The sequence below is a fragment of the Pipistrellus hanaki genome (assembly GCF_964339955.1).
Source record: "Pipistrellus hanaki genome assembly, chromosome: 5".
Classification (NCBI taxonomy): Eukaryota; Metazoa; Chordata; class Mammalia; order Chiroptera; family Vespertilionidae; genus Pipistrellus; species Pipistrellus hanaki.
The window spans coordinates 32,175,978-32,199,685 of record NC_140507.1 but is presented as its reverse complement, the minus strand read 5'-3'; the positions used below and the strand labels follow the sequence as shown (position 1 = coordinate 32,199,685).

The window sequence follows — 23,708 nt, the reverse complement described above, 5'->3', positions numbered from 1 at the left end:
AAAAAAATCAGTAGGCTCATAGGTTACCTCCAAGAGGGCGGAGGTCACGATCAGAAGGCAAATGTGAATTCTGGAGCTTTGGCAATGTCCTGTTTTTATGAGCTCTGGTTACATGGGTGATTGCCTTATAATTATTCATTACAGTATGCACACGTTTTGTACCTTTTTCTGCATGTATGCTCTATTTTCCATTTTTAATGCAAAAAATTAATAAAATAAAATGTCTTGCACTTCAAATACTGGAAAACCAAAGAGAATTAGAAAAACTTTTAGAACGAAGAGGGTTTGGCAAGATGGGAGAACCACTACCTTTTCCACCAGCCTCTCTTCCTCCCACCCTAAGAATGCTCCATGGAGATCTAAATAAATCTACATAGCTGAGGTCCCCAAATGTCAAACATAAAGAGAATAATATGCAAGGAGAACCTGGGGCTGGCTGTGCCAGTTCCTGCTATGAGCAATAGGTCTATATCCACTAGAGCTATCTTCACATGGGGCTTCCTCCTGTCTGCTACCTTCCTGCCTGGTGTCTGAGCCCAGAAGGTTTATTCTCTAAGACTGCCAGGCCATTCAGTGCCTTATCACCCACCTGGGACTCCTAGGGCACAGGGAAGAAGCTGCCAAGTTTCTCACCATGGAAACTTCTGGATCTGGTACACATAGTCTCATAAACAGAGATAACAGACATAGCAGGGACATTCGGGGGGAGGGAGGGCAGGCACTGACCTCTGGGTAATTGAGGAGGCTGGGATGGCCACACAGAAGAGTGACCATGAAATGACCCTCAAGATGAAGAGAAATTCACTAGGTCAGTAAGGAGCTAAGGGCCCCCAGGCTGGAGAAGGATGAGGGATCAGGGTTGAGAGGACCCTTACACTGGTGCTCTGAGGACCTTGTAGCCACACTGAGAGATCCAGACGATGGGAAATGTCAGAAGAGTCTCAGGCTCTACTGAGAAGACATGCAGGCCCGATTTTTTTGTTTACTGTTTATTATGTATATACTGGCGATCTTTCCGTTTTTGTTTGGGGTACCAAATATTGATATAATCAAACTTACCATTATAGCCTCTTTTTTTTGTATTTAAAAAATTTTTTAACTTTTTATTTTTCCTAATTATTTTATATTCAATATTATTTTGTATTAGTTTCAGGTGTACCACATAGTAGTTACACAATCATATACTTTACAAAGTGATTCGGTGATATTTCCCAGTACCTACCTAGCATCATACATATTATTACAAATTTTTTCACAATATTATTTTTAATATGTTTTTATTTTTAGCCCTAGCTGGTTTGGCCACTGAAGAGAGCATCAGACTGAAGGGTCGTGGGTTCAATTCTACTCAAGGGCGTGACTTCATTTGCAGGCTTGATCCCTGGCCCCATGTGTAGGAGGCAACCAACCGATGTGATGTGTCTCTTTCAGGTTGATGTTTCTCTTTGTCTCTCCCCCTCCCTTCCACTGTCTCTAAAAACCAATGGAAAAATATCCTCGGATGAGAATTAACATCGGTGTGGGGTAACAGATGATGAGCACTAGACACTGAGCCCATTTACAAGACCAACTACTTGGAGGGTGAGGGGGGCAGTTGCCCGGTGCATGTGTGTCAGGCTGTTCATTCTGGAATGAGGAGAGGGTGGTTTTTACAGCATATTCTGAGGCTGGTTAGAGAGGGGCTACTTTGTGGAGAGGATGAGGGCGACGATGAGATCATAGAGACCGTAGAGACTCAGCACCTCAACAAAAATGAGGATCAAGATCATGCCCACGAATAGTAGGGGCTGCATGCCAGTGTCCCCCACAATGCCCATGACAACTGCCAGCCCACTGAGACCCACACTCAGTCCAGCATGCATTTGGAGGAAGTGCCCATAGGCTTTCAGGGAGTTGGCGATAAGGACTGCCACCACCAGGCCACAGATGGCAATTAACCCCTGGGATAATGGACTCCATGATCAGGTCTGGTCGCATGATGGACATGGCCACGGTGTTGGTGTCACTCTTGGTGGTACCAAAGCCACACCCAAGGAGCTGAACACCATTGCAGCCAAGGCACACATGATAACGAAAAAGGAGACATTCTCGGGGCCAATGCTCTTTTTTTTTTTTTTTTTAATTTATTTCTTTATTGATTAAGGTATCACATATTTGTCCTCAACCCCATATTCCAATCCCCCCCATTCCCCCACCCCCCCTATTGTCCTTGACCACTGGTTAGGCTCGTATGTGTGCACGTAAGTCCTTTGGTTGATCTCTCCCTTTTATCCCCACCCTCCCTTTGAGGTCCAACCGTCTGACCCATGGCTCCTTATCTCTGGGTCTGTTCTTGTTCATCAGTCTATGTTGTGCACCATTTCCCCTAGACGAGTGAGATCATGTCCTACTGGAAATATACTTGTAAGAATAAAAAATAAGACAAGCAATAATCGTTATGCTGAAAGGCATATGAATCAGTCTGTAGAGTTTCTTTCTGGGCCACCAGTTCTTTTGAGACCCACTTTCAATGTCAAACAGTTCCTTATGTGTACATGTCAGCACTGATATTTCAGTTCTGGGTGGTGGGTGAATGGTGGTAATGGAGGTCCAACTCTCTCTGGTTTGGTCCTGGGCAACCTGCAGTGGTACACAGCTGCTGACTGCTATTATGGTAAGGGGCCAACGCTCTTAACCTCAGACATGTCTGTGGGTAGGGAGGGGGTGAGCTCAGCAGGCTGAGGTGGGGGTGAGAACTAGCTGAGCGAGGTGGGCAAGCAGTGGGCAGAGAGTGTGAGGCCAGCGATCAGACAGTGGCGAAGGCTATCCTGTGTGTGTGTATGTGTGTGTGTGTGTGTGTGTGTGTCTGTTGATTGATTGATTGATTGATTGATTTCAGAGAGCAAGGGAGAGGGAGCAAGGGATAGAAACATTAATGAGGAGAATCATTGTTTGGCTGCCTCCTGCATACCCACAACTGGGGATTAAGCCCACAACCCAGGCATGTGCCCTGACTAAGAATTGAATGGTGATCTCCTGACTCAAAGGTTGATGCTCAACTACTGAGCCACACTGGCCAAACTGCAATTTATTTTATTCACTTGAAGTTAAGAAGGGACCAGAAGGAAGGTTACATGGAGGTGGGAGAAAGCCAGATGGGGATTGGATTACAGGATAGCTAACAAGATTATGTGCTCTCTTGTGGGTGGTTATACTAATTTCAAAAGTGTGTTAACCTAAATGCACAAGAACGAGGAACAGGGTGGTTTATGGCAAAGATCAATCTTTCACTAGAAGAGTTACATGACTGTCCACATGATCGGCCCAGTTAGGGATTTACAATCAGATCCCCCTGTGACCACTTTCTGTAGTAGTCACAGGGGGATCTGGTTGTAAATTTTTCATATACCCAATCTGCATACAAACACATAACGTATTCATCACTGCCTGGAACTCAAGATAGCTAAAATTAGCCCTGCGTGTGTGGGCTTGGTTCCAAGCTGGGGGCATGCAGGAGGCAGCCAATCAACATTAATATTTCTATCTCATCAATGTTTCTATCTCTCTCTCTCTCCCTTCCTCTCTCTCAACAAAAAACATATTTTAAAAAAAACAGTAAAACTTGAAGAACATTCTCATATGGTCTTACCTCCCTTACCAAGGGAGATGAGAGCCTCTGCCCCCCAGACAGAGTGGGCTTGGGGAGAGGACTGCCTGACTCAGCTCAGCAGGCCCTGCCTGTGCCTCTGGCCCACCAGGGTCTGTTCCTGTCATCCCCTGCACAGCTCTGACCCCCTGCCGCCCACCCGTGGTGGTCTCCCCCTCCCCGCCTGCGAAGCAGACAGGATTTTACCTGGCAGTGTCATCCACGTGGCTGCCAGTAATAACCTGTGTGAAGTCTCAACCTTTTAGAAGAGTATTCCATATGAGCCTAGAACACTGTGTTAAGTCCGAAGATTGTCACCTCGGTTTTCAGGCGGCTTCTTTGCCTGTCCCTCCCCTGCTCCTGGCTTTGTCTGAGACAAATACAGTGAACACAACAGGAATGCACGCCCCAAATCTTTGTGTTCCAAGTAGGCATCAGGAGGGTGTCGGGCACCATATGGCCACACATTTATTAATAACAATAAGAGTAGCATGGCTGTCCCCAGTTACCCCAGTATCAGAGCTGTAACCAGCAGGCTGGAGATCAACAGACAGAAGATTTGTATCCCAAATCCCAACTCTGCTTGGGAGCACTTCCTCTGTGACATTCCTGGCTCCAGACCATCCTCCAGGTCTCAGCTGCCCTTTCTTTCCGTCTTTCCCGATAGTCCGGGCTGACTATTGATTTCACTTCTGGGCACCCCTCTCCCCCAGGCTTATCGTTCTATGCTGTGACTCTCCACCTGCCTTCTCTAGTAGACTGGACTTAGGGAGGAGCTCCACTCTGCACAGATGGGCCCCCAGGAGGCCACGTCCCTGCAGTGTGGGATGGAAAGCTGAGGGTGCACGGGCCAAGGCTGTACAGGCCCTGGGAAGGAGGACAGAGCTGATGGAGCAGGAAGCCAGGCCTCTTCATCGGGGCCCACCAAGGTGGCTTTTTCCTGAGCTCTCTGCCTAGGTGCACATGTGACACCTAATGACACTGTTTGGCTGGCTAGGACCCCTGATCTGCCTTCTTCACTGACAAAACCAGGCAGTGTGGTCAGGGCCACCAGCGGAAGCGTGACAGATCATGGGGAGACTAAATCTGGCACATGACAGGGTGGCAGGGAAGTTCGTCATGATGACTGAGGTCTGGGTCCCTGCTGGTGGTAGGCACCCCAGCAAACTCTGCCGGGCCTGAGGGAGAGATCCAGCTTGGGCCTCCGATCGGAAGGGGCCCCAAGGGCCAGGACCTTGGATATCCCACTCTGAGTGGATCCAGGCCACAGGTGGGACACAGCCAAGCCTACAGAGATCCTACAGAGACTCACCCTGGGACCCACAGGGTCTCTTTCCTACAGACAGAGTGGGCTTTGGCTGACCCAGGCAGCAGTCCTGAGTGGGCTTTCCTGGCCCAGCCCAGCAGGGCCTCTCTCATGCCTGCCCAGGGCTGGGCACCCTCAGCTCATTTTCCTTCCTCATTGCTATCAGCCCAGCCTGCAAGGACGTTCTCTCTGGGCTGGGCTGACACAACTGCTGCTGCTGCTGCTGCTGCCGCTGCCCGTACTGCCCGCTGTCACTGAGAGGTTAAAGCACTTCCATGTTTGGGCAACTCTGTGACCTGTGGGGGAGGCCTCCCTGAACCTCAGTTTTCTCATACGTAAAATGGGAACAATAATAGTACCTGACTCATAGGCTCGTTAGGAGGATTAAATGAGTTAACCCATGGAAAGAACTGAGTGCCTGCCATTGACTAAGTGCCACTCTAGCTTCTAGAGTCTGTACCTTCATCTAGCTCTCCATCCCCACCAGGATCAACCCAGTCCAGCCTTCTTACCATCTATGGCCCAGAGAACTCCACCGTCCCTCACTGGCCACCCTACTGTCCTGCCTCTCCCCAGCCTTCCTCCCCACAGTAGTGAGACTGGGCTTCCTGGACCCAAACCTTCAAGGGACTACACTCCTCCCTGGCTGACAACCCCAGTGTTTCCAGTGCTCCTAAACCGAAGCCTAAACTTCCTTCTCCTACAAACATCAAGATCTGCAGGGTTTCTCTCTGCTGCACTGCAGCACCAGGTCAGGGCTTCTAGAGAAATGTTTGCAGGCACATTCAGCCTTCATCACTTCAAAACTCACTGGGCTTTACAATACCCTCAAAAGCCTATTTACAAATAAACAAAAAATAAATTTAAAAATAGAGGTTTTTTTTTTTTTTATAAGAAATCACTTTTTCTTTTTCTTTTTCTTTTTTTTTTTTTTTCCGTTTGGTACACAGATTCCCAGAACTTGAATATAGAAGGTAACATTGAATCACAGTTGAGTAGTCAACAAGTGCTGTGTCTCTGGGGCCCAGACCCCCAACTGCCCAAGCTGAGTTTTTCAATCAGGATGTCTTAAATGTCATGTGATCACCTTGTCAAAATGCAATTTTTCATCAGAAAGCCTGGGCTAAGACCTCAGGTCTGCGATCCCAGATGGGAGTAGCAGGCTTTTGGTTTCTTTCCCCATAAGACTGTGTTTCCTAAGCAAAGGGGCGTATCTGTTTTACTCATGGTGCCTATACACAGCAAGTGCTTATAAAGGTTTGTTGAGCCTGGCAGGACCAGCAGGGTTCCGTGCTTGAGCGTGGACCTATGAACCAGGAGGTCACAGTTGGGTTTCCAGTCCGGGCACATGCCTGTGTTGTGGGCTCGATCCTCATTGGGGGATGCGCAGGAGGCAGCTGATCAACAATTCTCTCTCACATTGATATTTCTCTCTCTCTCCCCCCTTCCTCTCTGAAATCAATAAAAATAGATTTTTAAAAACATTTTGTTGAATGAATTGTGCCTTCCAGGGTACCTAGTCCTAAGGCTTTCCACATGTGGCCTCATTTCACACATGCCTTTGAGACACTCCACTTGCTTCTGAGGATGCTCTGGGTCCAGATCTTGGAGCCCAGGGCCTGGTCCATGCTGAGCTAGTAGCTGTGTATTCAGCTAGGACAGTGGTCGGCAAACTCATTAGTCAAGAGAGCCAAATATTAACAGTACAGCAATTGAAATTTCTTTTGAGAGCCACATTTTTTAAACTTATACTTCTTCTAACACTACTTCTTCAAAATAGATTCGCCCCGGCCGTGGTATTTTGTGGAAGAGCCACACTCAAGGGGCCAAAGAGCCGCATGTGGCTCGTGAGCCGCAGTTTGCCCACCATGGGGCTAGAGGCATTGTTCTCACAGCACTTGTGTCCCAGCCTCTTCACTTACCCCTCTGCAGCCACATCCTGATCCTTGTCTTACCAGATGAGATCCTGCTCAGAAGCCCGAAACACCCAAATTCCCCTTCCTCAGCATAACCTGCCCCCATCTCCCCACACTGATGGCGTCACAACCTCTCCGACCCCCGATTTTTCCATCCGTTCTTCTTACCCTCAGCCAGGCCTAGTCATCTCACAGAACTCTTCCCCACCCCCTGTCACCCGCACCCCTTTACCACTGGATCTTTGTCTGGGCCTGACAGCCCCAATGGGCAGGGGCCCCCACCCACCTCGTTTTCCTATTTTCTCTCTGGCTACTGTCTCTTTGGTCCTTTGTAGCCTCCCCCAGGGTCAGTCCCTGCCCTCTTCCCTGATCTGCAAACCCTTCCCATTGGGCTTGCATCTGCCAAACCCAGGCTCCAGCACAGACGGGGGACCCAGACACTCAACACCACCCTCTCCTGCGGTCACCGCTCCCAACACAGGCCTGAACCAAGGAGTTGCCCTCCTCTCTTCCCTCCCCTCACCCCTCAGATCTTACCAGTTCCACCATCTAAACCTCCGCAGGCCAGCCCTCTCCCCTGTGACAGTTTCTTCGAGAATCCCTACGCTTAGGCCCCTGCGCCAAGCTCCTCCGTGCTACCAGGGGGCATGCCAGCACCTGCAGCCAGCCCTCCAGGAGGGGCTGAGGTCCCACCGCACAGGGCAGAGCTGGGCCGGGCTGCTACGGAACCAATAAAAGAATGGGTGTCTGGGGCCTGAGTTCCACCTGCCACGCAGAAAGTGTCAAGGAGAAGCTGCCCAAGGCCCATGAGGCAACCCTCGGAGGGCTTTACCCCCAGTCACTCCGAGCTGGGAGGGGTGTCAAGAGGTGTGCTTCTCAGGGGACCAGCTCACAGGCGGACGGTCAGCCGTGTGGCAGGGTGCCGGACCAGGCCGTCGTGCCATGGAGGGGGCCGCTGTCCAGCGGATGGCTGTGTCGGAAGCTCAGCGTCAGATGTCCCTGACCTGTCAGAGAGGTCCATCGTCTTCCCGCAATCAGCCAGTCTCTTCTTCTCACTGACAAGATGAGGAGATACCCTTCTGGTACATGTTTTCCAAGTTTCACCGATCTCAAGTACTAGAAAGTGATGAATAAGTCTGTGGTTTGGCGACGGAGGTTCCATGCAAGATAAAAGATTCTTCCGAATGCCGCCCCTTCACCGCTGTGGTTGGCACGCTGGGGCTGCCTATAAAAGGCAGGAGGCCGCCTCGAGCACTTCAGAACAGCACGAAGGACCGAAGGACCGAAGGACCGGGACAAGACAGAATGCGGCCTGCCAGCCCGAAGATGAGCGGCCTCCCCGCCCTGCCCCTCTGCCTGCTCCTGCTCGCGCTCCACGCCCCTCGGGCCCAGGGGCAGCCCGTACGGACTGACTACTCCCCGCTGATCAACGAAATCGAGGCCATCCTCAACGAGCCGCCGGTGCCTTCACCAGTGAGGAGCGGGAGAGGCTGGCGTGGGGCAGGGAAGGGCTGGCAGTGCTCAGGCCAACGGGACTCATGGCCCCCCCCCCCCCCTCTCTCCCCCACAGGACCGCTTGAGCTTCAATGAGAAATTCATCCTGAGGGTAAGAGCTCAGCCCCACGCTCGGTGCACTGCTGCCTGGGTGGCCTCAGACATGCCACACCGCTTTGCCAAATCTCAGTTTTTCCGTCTGTCGACAGGGTTAGCAGCACCCAGCTCGGTGGGGTGGCTGTGAGTTAAATGGCCCAGATCAGGGGACCAGGACATTTCCCCAGCCATGGCTGTGGTGCTAACAAGTTTCTGTTTTCATCACAAAACGAAAAGGCAGCAAACGGCAGGCGAATAAACCCAGAGGCCGTAAGCTCAGCTTTCAGGGGGCAGCCCCTGGGCTGGCAGACTGAACCCCCAACCCCACCCCACCCCCGAAAATGCCTGCTTCTTTCCTTTCCCTTAAAAAGCCGAGTTCTGCTTTCCACGCTGACCAGCCGTGGGTATCATCATTCACAATTATTTCTGCTAAATGGGAACTATGTCATCTTGAGTGCACGGGGTGTCAAACCTCTGCTGAGTTTATTGGCCGCCTGCAGTTCCCTCCAGGCACTCCCAGTTCCATGATGGGGCGGGGGGGGGGGGGGGGGGGGAGACTGGATTTTCTTCCCGGTTCCTCAGAGCCCTTAATGCAGTCGGGGCATTTACCCTGCTGGCTGCAAGAAAGTCCCTTGGCCGGCGCTTTCTCCCCGGGGCCCTCTGTGCAGCTCGCAGGGAGACAGGGGCTCCGGTGGGAGGCGAGTGGGCCTTGCCTGGGCCGTGCTCACACACCCAGGCCCGTGTCCTCTGGGGCATGGCCTGGTGAGAAGGGGATGAGGAGGGCATTGTCCAAGGGGGTCCCTGAAGGAGTCCTGGAAAATGGGGGGGGACTTCAGCCTGGTCATGGGAAGGACACTCCCCAAGGTCCCCCTCTTACACGTATTCTTGGTCCCCTTAGAATGATAGCTTTCTGAAGCCAAATCTGGATAGATTCCTGGATGCTGCCCAACACTTTGCAGACAGGGGAGGCAAGATCATGGCACTTCTTGAGGTAGGTGAAGCTGTCGAGGGCTTTGGGCTCCCGCTCGGCCCGGTCCTTCCTCTGAGGAACCTCTCCAGGGCCTGCCCCGTCCCCAGGAGAGGCTCTGACGGTCTGCTTCGGTCTCTTCCACAGAAATTCAAGACTCGCCTGCCCACCCCCACGTCCACGGTAAGCTGCCCCCTGTGACGCCCCTGCAAGTGGTGCCACCAGGCACCACCGGACCCTCAGCCTGTCACCTGTCTTGCCACCCAGCCTCATCTAATACCACCTTTCCGATATCTCCACAGGAAGTAGACCCGATCAGTATCAAGACGGGGAACTGGGGAGATTTCTGGAGGAAACTGAATGAGTATCTGAATGCCCTTAAGCAGTAGTGCGGTTACTAGAATCCAGATCCCTCTGGGCCTTCTCGCTATAGGAACCTGGGACGTCCCAAGCAGCAAAACGTCTGAAGACTCTGAGACGTCTCTCCCACGGTGCAGGACCAGAGGGTTTTATTTTCTCCAGCAAAGTCCGATGAATTGTTATTTATCTAATTTATGTTGCAATTATGTTATCATATTTATCCTATTGAGACTATTTATGTGTTCATTTATTTATTACTGTAAAATGTGAGTTGTATTTATTTTAGCAGAGGAGCCATGCCCTGCTCCTTCCGAACAAATCAGGAGGGGCGCTGGGGACATGATCTTTTGTACCTCAGGTTTTGAACCAGTTTCTATACATCTGTGAAAATAAACCACACTGTGAACAACTACTTTGTTGCCCGGGTCTCAGTTTGACTCAGCTCTTAGGTGCTCTCTTGCCTGGTAACTTCGGCACTTTCCCCACCCTCCCTCTGCCCCACCCCGCCCCCCAGGCCTCACTGCCACCAGATGGGGCCCAGAACCCACACCCTGGCAATCAGTTTTAGAAAATGCAAATCTAACCAGGTTGGCTTCATTCTTAATTTTCCAGTCCTCCGGGTCTGGACCTTTCCTTCTCCTTAGGAAAGCATCGGAGGCCAGCTTCCACGTGTGCTTCTCCTTCCTTACTCCCACCGCGACCCATCCCCTCCAGGCCAACAGACACCCCGTGGCTTCCTAAATGAACCACACACCTGTTTCCTACCTCTAGCCCTTCCCCCACACTGTCCCCTCCGCCTCGCATGCCCTCCATCCTGACTCGAATGGTGAAGGTCCTACTTCAGAGACCAACTCGCACGCTGCCTACCGCTGGGTTGTCCACTGCCCGGGCTGGACGAATTGCATTTCTTTCCTGACGTGCAGTTCACACATTCAGCAAACATTGGCTGAGCGCCTGTGTCAGGCCCTGCGCGGACGCTGGGGACGTGGGAGGGGTCCGGGGAGGCCGCTTTCGACTGAGCGGTCTGGCAAGGCCTTCGGAGGTTTAGATGGTGGAATTGGTAAGATCTGAGGGGTGAGGGGAGGGAAGAGAGGAGAGCAACTCCTTGGTTTCAGGCCTGTGTTGGGAGCGGTGACCGCAGGAGAGAGTGGTGTTGCGTGTCTGGGTCCCCCGTCTGTGCTGGAGCCTGGGTTTGAAACCTGAATAACAAGAAAGTGCCAGCCACGTGGCAACTAGGGAGGACAGAGGGAACAGCAGCCAGCGCAGGGATCTGGAGACCGAAAGAGGCTGAGAGCATTCGTGGAACAAAGGGAGACCTGTGGTGGGGGATTCTGGGAGGAGCCTACCACTCTCCCGCAGTCTCTCTCCCTCCCGCATCCCTCAGCCCCAAGCCCTGTGTCAGTGACCGATGACTGCAGGAGGCGGTAAGGGGTCAGGTCAGACCCAGGCCTGGGGCGGGGAGACCAGAGGTGTGGGAGAGAGATCAGCGCCCGCAGGACCCACCGCAGGAGGAGTGGGGGTGATGGTGGAGAGGACATGCTTGAGAGGCGGGTGGGCCTTTTCAGATGCTCTGGGGCTCTCATTGCCTTTCCTATGGAGCAGTCCAGTCCATCCACGTTGGATGGGGATGAACATGGGGTTGGCTATGAGGGCTCACCCCAAACCTCAGACTCTCCTGGGGCCAGCACAACCCAGCTGCGGCTGTTCAGTCATCAGTCTGGGAGGGCTGATGACTCCCCCTGCAGGTCTATCAGTTTCACATCTTTCCTCCAAGCCTACCCAGGCTGTCCTTGGCTCCAGGTACATAAGCCCAGTGGCCACAAGGGGACAGCAGAGCCTCACGGCCCAGAGGAGGGCAGGCTGAGGGCCAAAGTTCCCTCCTCCCACTCCAGCAGAAGAGTAGATTGCCTCAACCAGGAATTTTACTTCTCATTTTAGCTGTGAAAATATTAGTTTTTCGCTGGGAGGAAAATATGAGAGAGCATATATGCTCTTTAACTGAAAAGAAAAACGTAGACATGCAGACAAGCAGAGCAAAGAGAAAGTGCCAGGGAGGAAGGCCTGAGGAGCGGAGGACGGAGAGGCACGGCCAGCCCAGCCCGTACCTCCCTGTGAAGCCGCCTGCTCCAGGAGGGGCTCTGCCCTCCCTCCCTGGCCTCGAATCCACACTTGACTCAGTTGAGCAAACACCCATGGATCCTCCACGGCTTACTCAGGCCGGGCACTTGTCCAGCTGGCCCAGCGCAGTGTGGTGGAGGCCGTTATAAACAAGGTGGAGGCTGAGGGCCCTGGGTCTCGTCAGAGGTGCTTCCCACAGGAGGTGATGCACAAAGGAGGAGGAGGAGTGTGTCAGGCGGAGAGAGGCGCAGAGAAGGGTGCCAGCAGATGACACGGGGGGCCAGGATGTGGAAGTCTAAGAGTTCAGGGCAAGGGGGGGCTTAGGAGAGTTGAGGCAGTTTATAGCAGCGTTTTTCAACCGCTGTTCCGCGGCACACTAGTGTGCCGCGAGATGTTGCCTGGTGTGCCGTAGGTGCAGACAAGACAAGAATTTTATAATTTTTCACTATTTTGTTTACTTAATATTTCATAATAAAGTGATTATAAAATACTTTCTTTGTGTTTATTTGATTCCTATTCAAGAGAATTTCTTTATATATAGTCAATATAGGCACAGAGTTAAATTTTTTAACATTTTCTAATGGTGGTGTGCCTCGTGATTTTTTTCATGAAACAAGTGTGCCTTTGCCCAAAAAAGGCTGAAAAACACTGGTTTATAGGACCCGCGTGTGGGTGCCGGGAGAGGCAGGCCCCCAGAGCGCCCCAGGCCACTGCCTTTGCTCCAAGAGGCCCGCCACCCTGGGTCAGAGGCAGCTTTGGATTCAGACATGTTCCCTCCCCAATTTCTCCCTCCCTCGTCCCGCCTGGCGGCTGTGGAGACCTGGAGGTAGGGTGGGGCCATATCAGGGATACCATGTTTCCCCGAAAATAAGACATCCTCCGAAAATAAGACCTACTTACAGGATTCCTTCTGAGTGAAATATAAGGCATCCCCCCCGAAAATAAGGCCCCCCTAGGCTAAACATGAGAGATTTGGTCCACTGATTCTGAAAGAAATGGAGTCACAAGAAATTCACCAGGAAATTCAGGAATTGGATTGTTATGATGATGTTCCAGAAGATGATGACATGATTGTCATTGAATAAATGAGTAAATTCTTGATACTGTAGGATTCACAGTTTGTCTGGTTTGTGTTGACAACTACTGTACTACCGTACCGTATTCAGGTAATAAATTTCTTTTATTTTCATTTAACAATAAATGTGTACCGTATTCTTCTTCATGGAAACATAAGACATCCCCTGAAAATAAGACCTATCGCATCTTTGGGAGCAAAAATTAATATAAGACACTGTCTTATTTTGGGGGAAACAGGGATAGGATGGTTGTGTTTAAAGCCCACAGGAAGGAGCCGGGGAGAAGGAGAAAGATGCCGGAGGAAAGAGGGCCCAGCCGAGCAGGAAAGGATTCCTGGGCCCACAAAGGGAGCGTGGGAGAGGCAGAGACACTGTGGATCAGAGTGGAGGGTTGAGTGCATTGTCATTGGGAGCCAGGGCCTCAATTTCCTCTTGGAAATTTTAGGTCAGGCTAATGGAGGTGAAGATGTATCAGGCAAAATTGCTGTTGCTCTGCTGAGCGGAGGAGAGACTCAGAGAATCCTCTCAATGAACCGCTGAAATCTATTATTGCCCCATTTTACATACAGAGAAACTGAGGCACAAAGAAATTAAGGAAGTCTAACTCCAGAGCCTCTGAATCCTTAAACCACAGTGCTTTGGCCAATGCCCACTGAGGCTGAGGAGCCTTTAGGTCTGGCCCACGGCCCACCTGGCATCTCCCCTGGATTGGATCCAGCGGTACCTGCTGGCTCCACAGACTCCTGGCTCCAGCCCTAAGGACAGCAGCCCAGCCTCCGTGCCTCAGCTCCATCCCCCACTTACCAAACCACCATACATTCATCATCAAATTCCTCTACAGGCCATGTGTCCCTCCCCCCGCCCAGCACAGTCCCCACCCCCCACCCTGGGGCTTAGATCCCCAGCTGGCCCCACCCCACCCCGCATGGGGCTTATGAGAGGGACCACAGTCTCATAGCCATCACCTGCCTTGCCTGCAGTCAAGGCCTCCTCCCTCCCACCTTCTCAAAGGCCCAGGCTCAGCTTCTCCCTCCAGCCTTGGCTGACACTGACACCTGGCTTCCCTTCCAGGAGCACTCCCTGCTCCTGGGCGCCCAAGGCATCCTGGTCTGAGGCCTCTCACCTTTGCAGAGAGACACCCTCCCCCATCCCCCGCTGCCCCTGGGGCTTCTGCCAGCTGACACTGGGGACTGTCTTGCTCTGCCCTGTCCTGGAGGACATGGGGGCTGGGCCAGAGCCCACCCAGGAGCAGCCAGGAACAGCAGGCTGTGACACTGACGATGTGCACCCTGAGGGGGCTTGTGTCAGAGCGGCGTGGGGAGGGGGCCCCTGGAGGGAGGGAAGGCATGGCCAGGGCAGGTTCCGAGGGACAGGCACAGACCAGATCCGAGGGACAGGCACAGCCCAGAGTTGTAGGAGCACCTGGGAGCGGGGAGTGGGCTATGGACTCAGAGCGCTGGGAGTGAGGGCCTACCCAGGTGATGGCGGTGGGTGATCTTCCACCTCTTTCCACAGACTCTGCCCCCCTCCCTGTGGGCCAGACCGGGCCTCCTGAGCATGGATAATAAACAGTGGACAGCCACTGCTGCCCCTCGGAGGGGCTGTGAACACACCCGCTTCCCCCTGTTCTCCTCAGGCTGAGGGCTGGACTCCGTGGTTACTTGCTGCTTCCAGCCAGGACAGGAGTCCCCTGGCCTGGTAGCCTCAGTTGGCTCTTTCCAGGAAAATCCACGTGACTGACTCATTTCTTAGTCAGCCGACCTTAGCTCATCCAGGCTGCCCTGCGGGGTTTGTCTCTTGCGGCTGGGTGTGGGAGGTGCTGGCTACTGGGGAGAGGCGTGCACAGGGAGCCCCCATCAGGGAACCCAAATTCACCATCATCTCCAGGGTCCAGGACAGCTTTGGAGACTGGTCCAGCCCCCAGCAATCTCTCCCTTCTCTTATTGACAGGGAGTCTGAGGCTGGGGGGTAGGGGTGGGTACAGCACCCAGTCAGCCAAAATGTGTGACCAGAGCTCCCCAACAACCCACAAAGCCACCTCTGTGTGGAGATGAGCCGACTGGGGCTCAGAGGCGAGAGTCACGTGCAGTGAGGAGTGGGCAGGCTTGGAGGCAGGCCTATCACCCCCAAACCTGCATTCATCACAAAGGGGGCTGCTGTGCCCCCAGGAAGCTACACAAGGGTCTGGGCACACCCCTACTGGGACACGGCTGGGAGAGTGGGAATGCGTTTGTGCTGGGGGAGAGAGACGTGAGTGGGTTGCCCTGGGCTGGAAGAAGAGATCCCCAAGGACCCCTCCAGCCACCCAGAGACACTTTGTGGACCACCTTTCCTCACAAACCCCCAGTGCATAGTCACCTCTATCACCCCTGCTGGGCCCTCAGCCTGAGTGACGGTCCCCCGGAGGGGCTGGAGGCCTCGGAGGAGATGCTGGGAGAAGGCGGTGGCTCTGCCCGGAGGCAGAGGTGCATGACAGGGGACAGAGGTGGCCTCCAGGCCGTCTGAAGGAAGAGATGTGCCCACCGAACAGAGCCCCAGGGAGAGCTCGAGGGAGCCTGGCACTTCAGAAAGTCCTGAAGGAAGCTCGTTCCAGAACCGCCCATCCCGCCCAGAGCGGAAAACCCACATCTGCAACCTTAATTCTGGCCTATCGGCTCCCAAGGGAGGCACCTTGGCCGGGACTCCAGTCCGACAGAGGCAGGGACAGCACCTGCAGGGCTCTGGGTTGTAAAGGCTTCTGGTCTAATGATTTTCCCCCTCTTTTAACTTATCTTAAAATGTTTTTGTTGATATCAGGGAGAAGGAGAGAGGGTTAAAAACATCAATGATGCCGAAGCCGGTTTGGCTCAGTGGTAGAGCGTCGGTCTGTGGACTGAGGGGTCCCAGGTTCGATTCCGGGCAGGGGCATGTACATTGGTTGTGGGCACATCCCTGGTGGGGGCTGTGCAGGAGGCAGCTGGTTGATGTTTCTCTCTCATCGATGTTTCTAGCTCTCTCTCTCTCTCTCCCTTCCTCTCTGTAAAAAATCAATAAAATATATTTTAAAAAAAAACATCAATGATGAGAGAAAATTGATCAGCTGCCTCCTACACACCTCTCACCAGGCATAGAGCCTGCAGCCTGGGCATTTGCCCTGATGAGGAATCGAAACATGACCTCTGGGCCCACGTCCCACATCTGTCTTCCTGGAGGTCCCGAGGCCTCCCAAGCTGGCCGCGTCCAGCCCAGTCTGGACTGACTTCCCTAATCCCGGGCCATCTTGGGCCTCCCCATCACAGCAAACGGCCTCACCGTCAGATTCCTCCCTCACCTCCTGCCGCAAGCCCACACAGTCAATGAGTTTCCTCGTGGCTTTCTCTTATATCGGGTCTCTCTCGTTTCCTGACCGCTCCCCCTGGCTGTGCCTTCCAGGTGCACATCCTGGGTGGTGCCCTTAACACTGTGTATATGAGTTGTGGCCCTGTCCTCCCGGTCCCCTCCTTCAAGTGACCGCCAGATGTGAGCTCGGAACGCAGGGTGCTGTGAGGTGGGGCACGTAGTAGGGCTTCCTGGAGGCTTGGTTGCATGGACGCCGAGTCCACACGGGTTGGGAGTCAATCACCCTCCGATCCTCCCAGACCGGTCCCAGGGTCTGCGGATACTCGGTGAGCAGGACCCGAACGGGGGTTTGGTCTTACAGCCTGGCCTTTTGGAGGTGCGCCTCTGGGGACCTAGGCAGAGGCGATGTGGGAAGGGTCTGCCTGGAGCTGCTAGCACGAAGGCAGAAGATGTTGCCTCATGTGCCTGGAGTGACCTGAACGCCCTCCCGGAGAAGGAGGAGCCACTCGTGGTGCTGTCCCTGCCCTGGGACCTCAGAGGGTGAGGCAGGAACCCAAGAGACCCGAATGTGGCTGCAGGCTGAGCTCGCCACTCCACCACACCCTTCCAGAAAGACGCTTTCTGGGCCCAGCCCGGGGCGAGGGGCAGCTGAGCCTGAAAACGTTTGGGCTTCAGACACCTCTCAACCTGGCGGAGAGAGGGGAGGAAAGGTGGACGCCCTGCCTCCTCCCCGGGAGGATTCCCCACGAAGTTTCCTAAGACAGGCAGCAGCTTCCTCGGTGAGGCCGTGCCAATTAGACCCATTGGACAGATGAGGAAGTAGAGGCTCAGGGAGGAGGGACTTTCTTGAGTTACTCAGGGATCAGTGGTGGAGAGCCCAAGCCTGAGGCAGAGAGAAGCCTGGGTGGCAGGCTCTGCTGTGGAAACTCTGCCTTGGGCTTCCCTGGGACAGTCACAGCCACTCTAGCTTCTCTGCCAACACCTGGAGCAATCGCCCTTTACAGCTGTCCTGAGGAGGGTGACCAGCATTTCCTGGTTTTCTGTCCCTGAGAGAACAGAAGACACTGGGGAAGCAGGGGTGGATATAGGCTCAAATACTGTCTGCACCACTGGCCGTGTGGGACTGGGAGGGCACCAGTACCAGGACCCCACCGAAGGGTGGCAGGCCCAGGAAGAGTGAGGTCGGCTGAGATGCCCGTACAGAGGTCCCCCGGGAACCAAGGCACTCAGGCCTGCTTCCTTCCCCTTATGATGGCTTCCTTTGTGATAAGGATCCTGGGGTAGCCACAGGCCCTGTTTCCTCTAGAGCCTGTGGGAGGAAAATTCATAAAAATAAAAAAAACCCTTCCAGAGGGTTTCCTCCTGGCCCTGGTGTAAGGGGGCCAAAGAGGAGTCACACTGCCTCCCCATCGCGGTCCTGCCCCCGCACTCTCACGGTCCCACGGGGCCCCTGAGTCAGTGCACCCGCTAGATGGTATCGCCGCCACTTTCCATGCGGTGCAATCTAGGAATGCCTGCCCGTGTAATGGCCTCAGCCCTGATGTCATCTTTCCAGAAGAAGGATATGTGGCTGCCCACTAACCTCAGCGCCAAGCCCGTAGCCTGCCCCTATCCTTCGCGTGCGGACTGTGGCGCCCGTACGGCACAGTGTGGGCGTGGACCTCTGCGATGGCTCCCGCGCTCCTTCCGGTCCTGCCCGCCCAGCTGTCAGGCCCCTGCTCCTGTTCCGGCCTTCTTCCCGAAGAGCCCTCTGTGGCCTTAGTGACCGCATGGACATGGACACAGATCTGGCCCTGGGTGTGCAGCCTCTGAATTACTACTAACCCTTTTCATGGCCCCTTAGACCCTGCAGACCCGCTATTTGTCCCCTGGGTCCCCAACTTAGGCACTTAGACAGTGGTTCTAACTCTTATTATATAACTTTTTTTTTTTTCCAGAGAGGAAGGGAGAGGGAGAGAGAAGAACCTCAGTGATGAGAGAGAATCATTGATCGCCTGCCTCCTACACACCCCCACACACTGGGGATGGAGCCCACAACCCGGGCATGTGCCCTGGCCAGGAAGTGAACCGTGACCTCCTGGTGGATGCTCAACCACTGGGCCATGCCGGCCAGGCCTAACTCTTCTTACTTATATCCAGAAGCACCTTTGAGGAGGGGGGTGAGTAGATGAATCTCCCTCCTTCATCGACAGGGCTACAAGGTCCATAAAGGCAGGACCCTGTCAGTTTTCCACCATTTCGTATCCCCCTCCCTTGTTGGGAACCCAGTAGGTGTTCAGTAAATACTGAGTGAATGAGTCCATTACACCACCATGTCCTATCAAAATTCCACCTTCTAAAGCTCTCCGGAGCCTGCTTCATCTTAACCACATCTGCTCCTAAACCCTCGCTTTCCTGTGCCCTAAGTACTTCCCCCTGTCCTCGCCCCCCCCCACAGCCTGACCTGCCCACCCACTCTGCTCGCCCTTTCAGGGTGCGGTGGGAGACAGCATCTCCTGGGAAGCTCTCTGCTGCCCTTGGACCCCCAAGTTGGGAGAAGTGGGTTCCTAGGGGATCCCTCAGCTCTGAACCCCCCCTCCCCCACGCATCCGCCCAGCCTGCATACACAATGGGAGTGTCCACTGTAGTCTGCCGCCCTCACCAGATGGAGAGGTCCCCGGGGCCAGATGTGAGGACCAGTGGGAAAGTCCCATCCACCTCCCACAAGAACAGGGCCTGGTGCTGATTGGACAGATCTGTTGACTAACTATCAGCTCATTTCCTGGAGAAAAGTGACCTTCCATCTCAGAGGGACCACACCAGCTCCCTGCCTCCCTGGTCACCAGCTTAGTTGCTAATTGTGGACCCCACTCCCCACCACTGAGCCTCCGGGGCTCTGTCAGACACAGACCTCCACTCCATGGCATCTAGTATCCTTGATTCCCCTTGTGCCCCCAGAGCTCCTTGGAAAGGGCTGAGCAGAGGCCTCAGAGGAGGAAGGGCCAGGGCCTAGACATGCCACACTCTCACCCCAGCCTGGCCCTCTAGGATGTTCCACCAGGCTCAGAAAGACAGGGCTGGCCTCATGGTGGCCCCAGATCCTGGCAGGAACCCGAGCGGGGTCCAGAGGACTAAGACCTGGCTTTCCAATGCAACTCTCCCGTCACATAGTTACTTTTCTTGGCTGCAGTACTCAGACCATGCGTTCTACCTGCCGTCAGGGGCTGCCCATTGAGTCCCACATGTTGCTCTGGCTTGTGTCTGACCCCATCAGTCTAGACCAAATGAGTCTCTGGGGCCCAGGAATGTCACACCCAGTGTGGCGAGCTTCTTCCATATCAGAGTGGCATGGCATGGGGGCTCACACAGATGATCACCTATAAAACATACACCCCCCCAACGCACCTGTATTTACAGACACCTCCAACCACATGGGTACACAGATACCCAGAAATGTACACATGTGGACCCACTGCCCACGGCCATGAAACTCAGTGTGGGCAGCAAACACAAATACATCCTGTCCTGGGTGGTGGTGGGGAGGTGGGTGAAAAGTGTGAAGGGAAATAGAGGTACAAACTTTCAGTTGTGAAGTAAGTTACAGGATGTAATGTACAGCATAGGAAATATAGTGAATATCGCAATCATTTTGTGTGGTGCCAAACGGGTACTAGGCTTAGTGTTACGACCCCATCCTAAGGGATGTAAATGTCAAATCACGGCTGTGCATCTGAAACTAATACAATATTACAAGCCCACTATACTTTAACTGGAAAAAAACACAACCACAAAACTGACCTCGTGCTATCCTCTCCAAACTTCATTGTGAAAACCAAACACTTGTCAGCCCTTCAAGAGCCTGTGGCTTTTCCAGAAACAGTTCCTGTTCCACAGAGAGGCCCCCGAGCTGGAAGCCATGTAGGAAATTAAGCCTGGGAGACCTTGTTAGAGAGAACACTGTTCCCTGTACCTGGTGTGGATGCAGCCACGACCCACCGCCAGCCCCGGAAGCTCCTGGTGCCTGCAGGGACTAGGTAGGAGGGTACGGCCCACCTCGGCGGGGTGAGGCTCCCCGTGCTGAGCGGAGAGTCACTCAGCCAGGTGTGCTGGAGCCAGGTTCGTACTCAGGGTCCCATCCCAGCTGAGAGCCCCAGCTCACCTCTGCAGCTTTGGGGCTCAGTGTGGGCTGCATAAACCAGGACTGGCTGTCGGACGGGATCTCACTGTGAGGGAGCCCTCTGCAGTCCCGCTGGCTGGACAGGCACATGGTTGTCGTTTCCTCTGCTCACAGGGTCTGTAGGGAAGAAGACCCTGGCTGAGCAGAGCTTATCGACTGCTCTGGGCCCTCGGCTGGAACTGAGGTGAGCAATTGGGCTGGGGTCTGCCTGGCGGAGAGTAGGGCAGTGAGAGTCCTCCTTACACTCAAGCTCTCACTGTGGCCAGAGGAGAGGGCTCTAGGGGGTGATGGGGAGGCTGGGATTGGAATGGACACCAGGCTGGGCACAGCCAGCCCAAATGCCTCTCGGGGTAACAGGCAGGATGGCGAGCTTGGGAGTAGGAGCTAGCTCCAGAGTCTCCCAGATACTCCTCCGGTCACTCCAGGCCAGGAAGTCCAAGCTGTGCCTGGAGCCCCGCAGACGGAAGGGGCAGGCTCAGCGGGCTGCCAGACCCCCTAGGGAGGGCTACAGTGTGCTCAGGGAGGCAGGTGGGTGGGCTGCGAATTCTTGGAAGGGCTCATTAATGAAAACCCCCTGATGGTGACCACCTGTGGAAAGGCTCACCTCTTCCATGTGAAGCTGATAAGAGCCAGGAGATTCCACAGTTCAGGTAGTTCCCCCACCTCCCGGGAGTTTTGTGGTCACCATTAATCATTTCCTCTAACGGTGCATATAAAAGCTCTTTTGCCAGTGAGCCCAGTATTCAGAGAGAAAGGCTAAAGTCCTCAGGAGGATGTGGCTGCAGAACCTGCTGCTTCTGGGCACTGTGGTTTGCAGCATCTCCGCACCCACCCGCCCGCCCAGCCCCGTCACCCGGCCCTCCCCACATGGGGAAGCCATTAAAGAAGCTCTGAGCTTTCTGGGACGGAGCACTGACCCTGCTGCTGTGCTGGTGAGTGAGTGAGGGAGGGAGGGAGGCTCGTGCCTGGGCCACCTTGCAGCCAGCCCCCCTGGCCTGGATGAGCCCTGCCTGCCAGCTTCCTAACACCGCATTTCCTTTTCTATAGGATGAGACAGTAGAAGTCGTCTCGGAAGTGTTTTACCCTCAGGTAAGACGCTCTTCTCTGACACACCTTCCCAGAGACCTCTGCTGTTGGAGGAGAGGGTGGGTGGCTCCACGTTAAGTGGATTCTCACAAGGTGGTCCATTTCCCCCCCAGGCAGCTGGCTGCCTTGCCCCTGTGGCAGTCCCGTGAGCTGCCTTATTATCTGAGCAGCCGTGCACACACCTAGCATCCAAGGGGCCAGGGGTCACCCGGGACAGGTGGGTAAGCAGGGGCTGGTCATGAGGCAGGGACTGTGGCGCGGGCCACTCACTGTGATGGCTACAGAGGGGCATAGAGGGGGCCAGGTGATGCCCTGCCCCCCTTCCCCTGAAAAGTGAGGTAGTGACCCCCTTTCCTAGGGGCTGAGACCCTCTTGAGATGCCAGGCCAAGGGAATATGCTGTGCGGGCTGAGGGTGGCCTGAGCTGAGTGGAGTCAGATCGGTGCCTACAGTGGACGGGGGGCAGGGCAGCATATATGATGGACCTGCCTGAGACTAGCTGGGACCTCCCAGGCTTTACTCTGAGGGCACACGGGGATGAGAGTGCGAAGTGATGGGGAGGGCTCTTGGCCACTGCTTACCAAGGCCTGGACGTTTTCCACAGCAGCCGACGTGCCTGCAGACCCGCCTGGAGGTGTTTATGAGGGGCCTTCGGGGCAGCCTCACCAGGCTCCACGGCTCCTTGACCTTGATAGCCAGCCACTACAGGCAGCACTGCCCCCCTACCCTGGTGAGTGCCTGTGTCAGCGCCCCGAACAGGAAGGTCTTGGTCTTGGAGGATGGAGGACTGCGGAGGGGAGACCTTTGGGGGTGGCTGTTCGGGACACAAAAGGGAATCTGTGTTAACAGATTTGTAATTAGAGCAGCCCAGCCCATTTCAGGCTCAAGGAGTTCAAAGTCTGGAGCTCCAGAGTTCACAGCACCCCCTAGTGGCAGCTGCTCTGTTCTTGTCAGAGGTGAGGCAAACCCAAGGAAACTCAGGGTCAGGCCAAAGATACAGAGGAAATTCCGGAGCCCAAGTGCCACCTCCGGAGGGGACCTTCCCTGGGCCCTGGTGGGGTTCCTGGATTGCATGGGAGCAAGGATGGAAGCATATCCGGATGTACAAAGTCCAGCCATTCCTTTCTTGTGGGAACAGAGCTGTGTATTCCTGCCCTTTCTGGGTGTTTGGAGCCAGCCTCAGCCAAGCTGCTCTGTCCTGGCTTGGGACCAAAGAGCCAGTGGCCCAACTGCCCAGCAGACCAGCCTCCAGCATTTTGCAGGTGCCTGGCCCCCACTTCGGGTGACACATGTCACCTGATCCAGTCAGCAGGCAGGCCCGAGATGGGCCTTCTGACCTCTGAGTCCTAAGAGACACATAAACACGCTGGTGCTCTCCCCTCCCTCCCCCTCATGTTACCCATTCATGCCTAGACTCAAGTTTTCTTTTTCTCTCTCTCTCTCTCTTTTTTTTCTTTAAGGAAACTTCCTGTGAAATCCAGAATACCACTTTCGAAAATTTCAAAGAGGACTTGAATGCTTTTCTACTTACCACCCCCCTTGAGTGCTGGAAGCCAGCCTAAAAGTGAGGCAGGCCAGTCCAGGAGCCAGCCCTGGGAGCTTACCTTGCAGATCGCTGCCCTCCTACCCTCAAAGAGCCGAAACTCAGGATCTCCACCTTGGAGGGGCCACAGGATGGGCCAGGCCATGGGGCCACAGACTTGTGCTGAGCCATGCTGACCCATATCTGGGTGGAGGATTTTTACACTGGCAGGGACCATTAATATTTATTTATATATTTATGTATTTTAATATTTATTTATTTATTTATGCTCCTACTTAGTATTTATTCGAGATATCTTACCATAATAATAAATTATTAAAATTCTGTTCTTATCTGTGCAGTTTTGCAGTTTGTTTTCACCATGAGCAAACGCTAGTGATGCTGCCCTCCCTACAGGGTAGTGGGAGGTTACCGGGAGCGGGGCAGGGGCTGGGGCCTGCAGCCAGTCAAGCATTATCTGTAGACAGCACTGTCAGAGTAGAAGGGAGGGGGGAGCAGCCTGAGTGCAGCATTCAGCACTCCTGGATGTGCTTCCCAGGATGCACAGGGGCTCCCATCCTAGGGAGAGGTTTCCAGGTTCACTTAAAAATCCAAGGGACCCAGTCAGTGGGAAACTTACCCTAGAGAAGGGGCATCCTCCTTCCTGGG

General features: G+C 54.2%; 1 protein-coding gene and 1 pseudogene across 2 annotated transcripts; one reads left to right on the top strand and one right to left on the bottom strand.

The window, feature by feature from the left end:
* Nucleotides 1-1,682: 1,682 nt before the first annotated feature.
* On the bottom strand, nt 1,683-6,559 carry LOC311622560 (V-type proton ATPase 16 kDa proteolipid subunit c-like; annotated as a pseudogene). Its single transcript has 2 exons — nt 6,491-6,559; nt 1,683-2,102 (listed from the first exon to the last, which is right to left on the bottom strand). The product of its transcript is annotated as a V-type proton ATPase 16 kDa proteolipid subunit c-like (transcript).
* A 14,646-nt stretch (nt 6,560-21,205) lies between these two features.
* Nucleotides 21,206-23,079, top strand: CSF2 (colony stimulating factor 2; the record flags this gene model as incomplete). The annotated part of the gene is made up of 4 exons (XM_084883902.1): nt 21,206-21,364; nt 21,480-21,521; nt 22,122-22,247; nt 22,978-23,079. The coding sequence occupies 4 exons, from the start codon at nt 21,206-21,208 to the stop codon at nt 23,077-23,079; spliced, it is 429 nt and encodes a 142-aa protein (XP_084740028.1).
* Between the last annotated feature and the right edge of the window lie 629 nt (nt 23,080-23,708).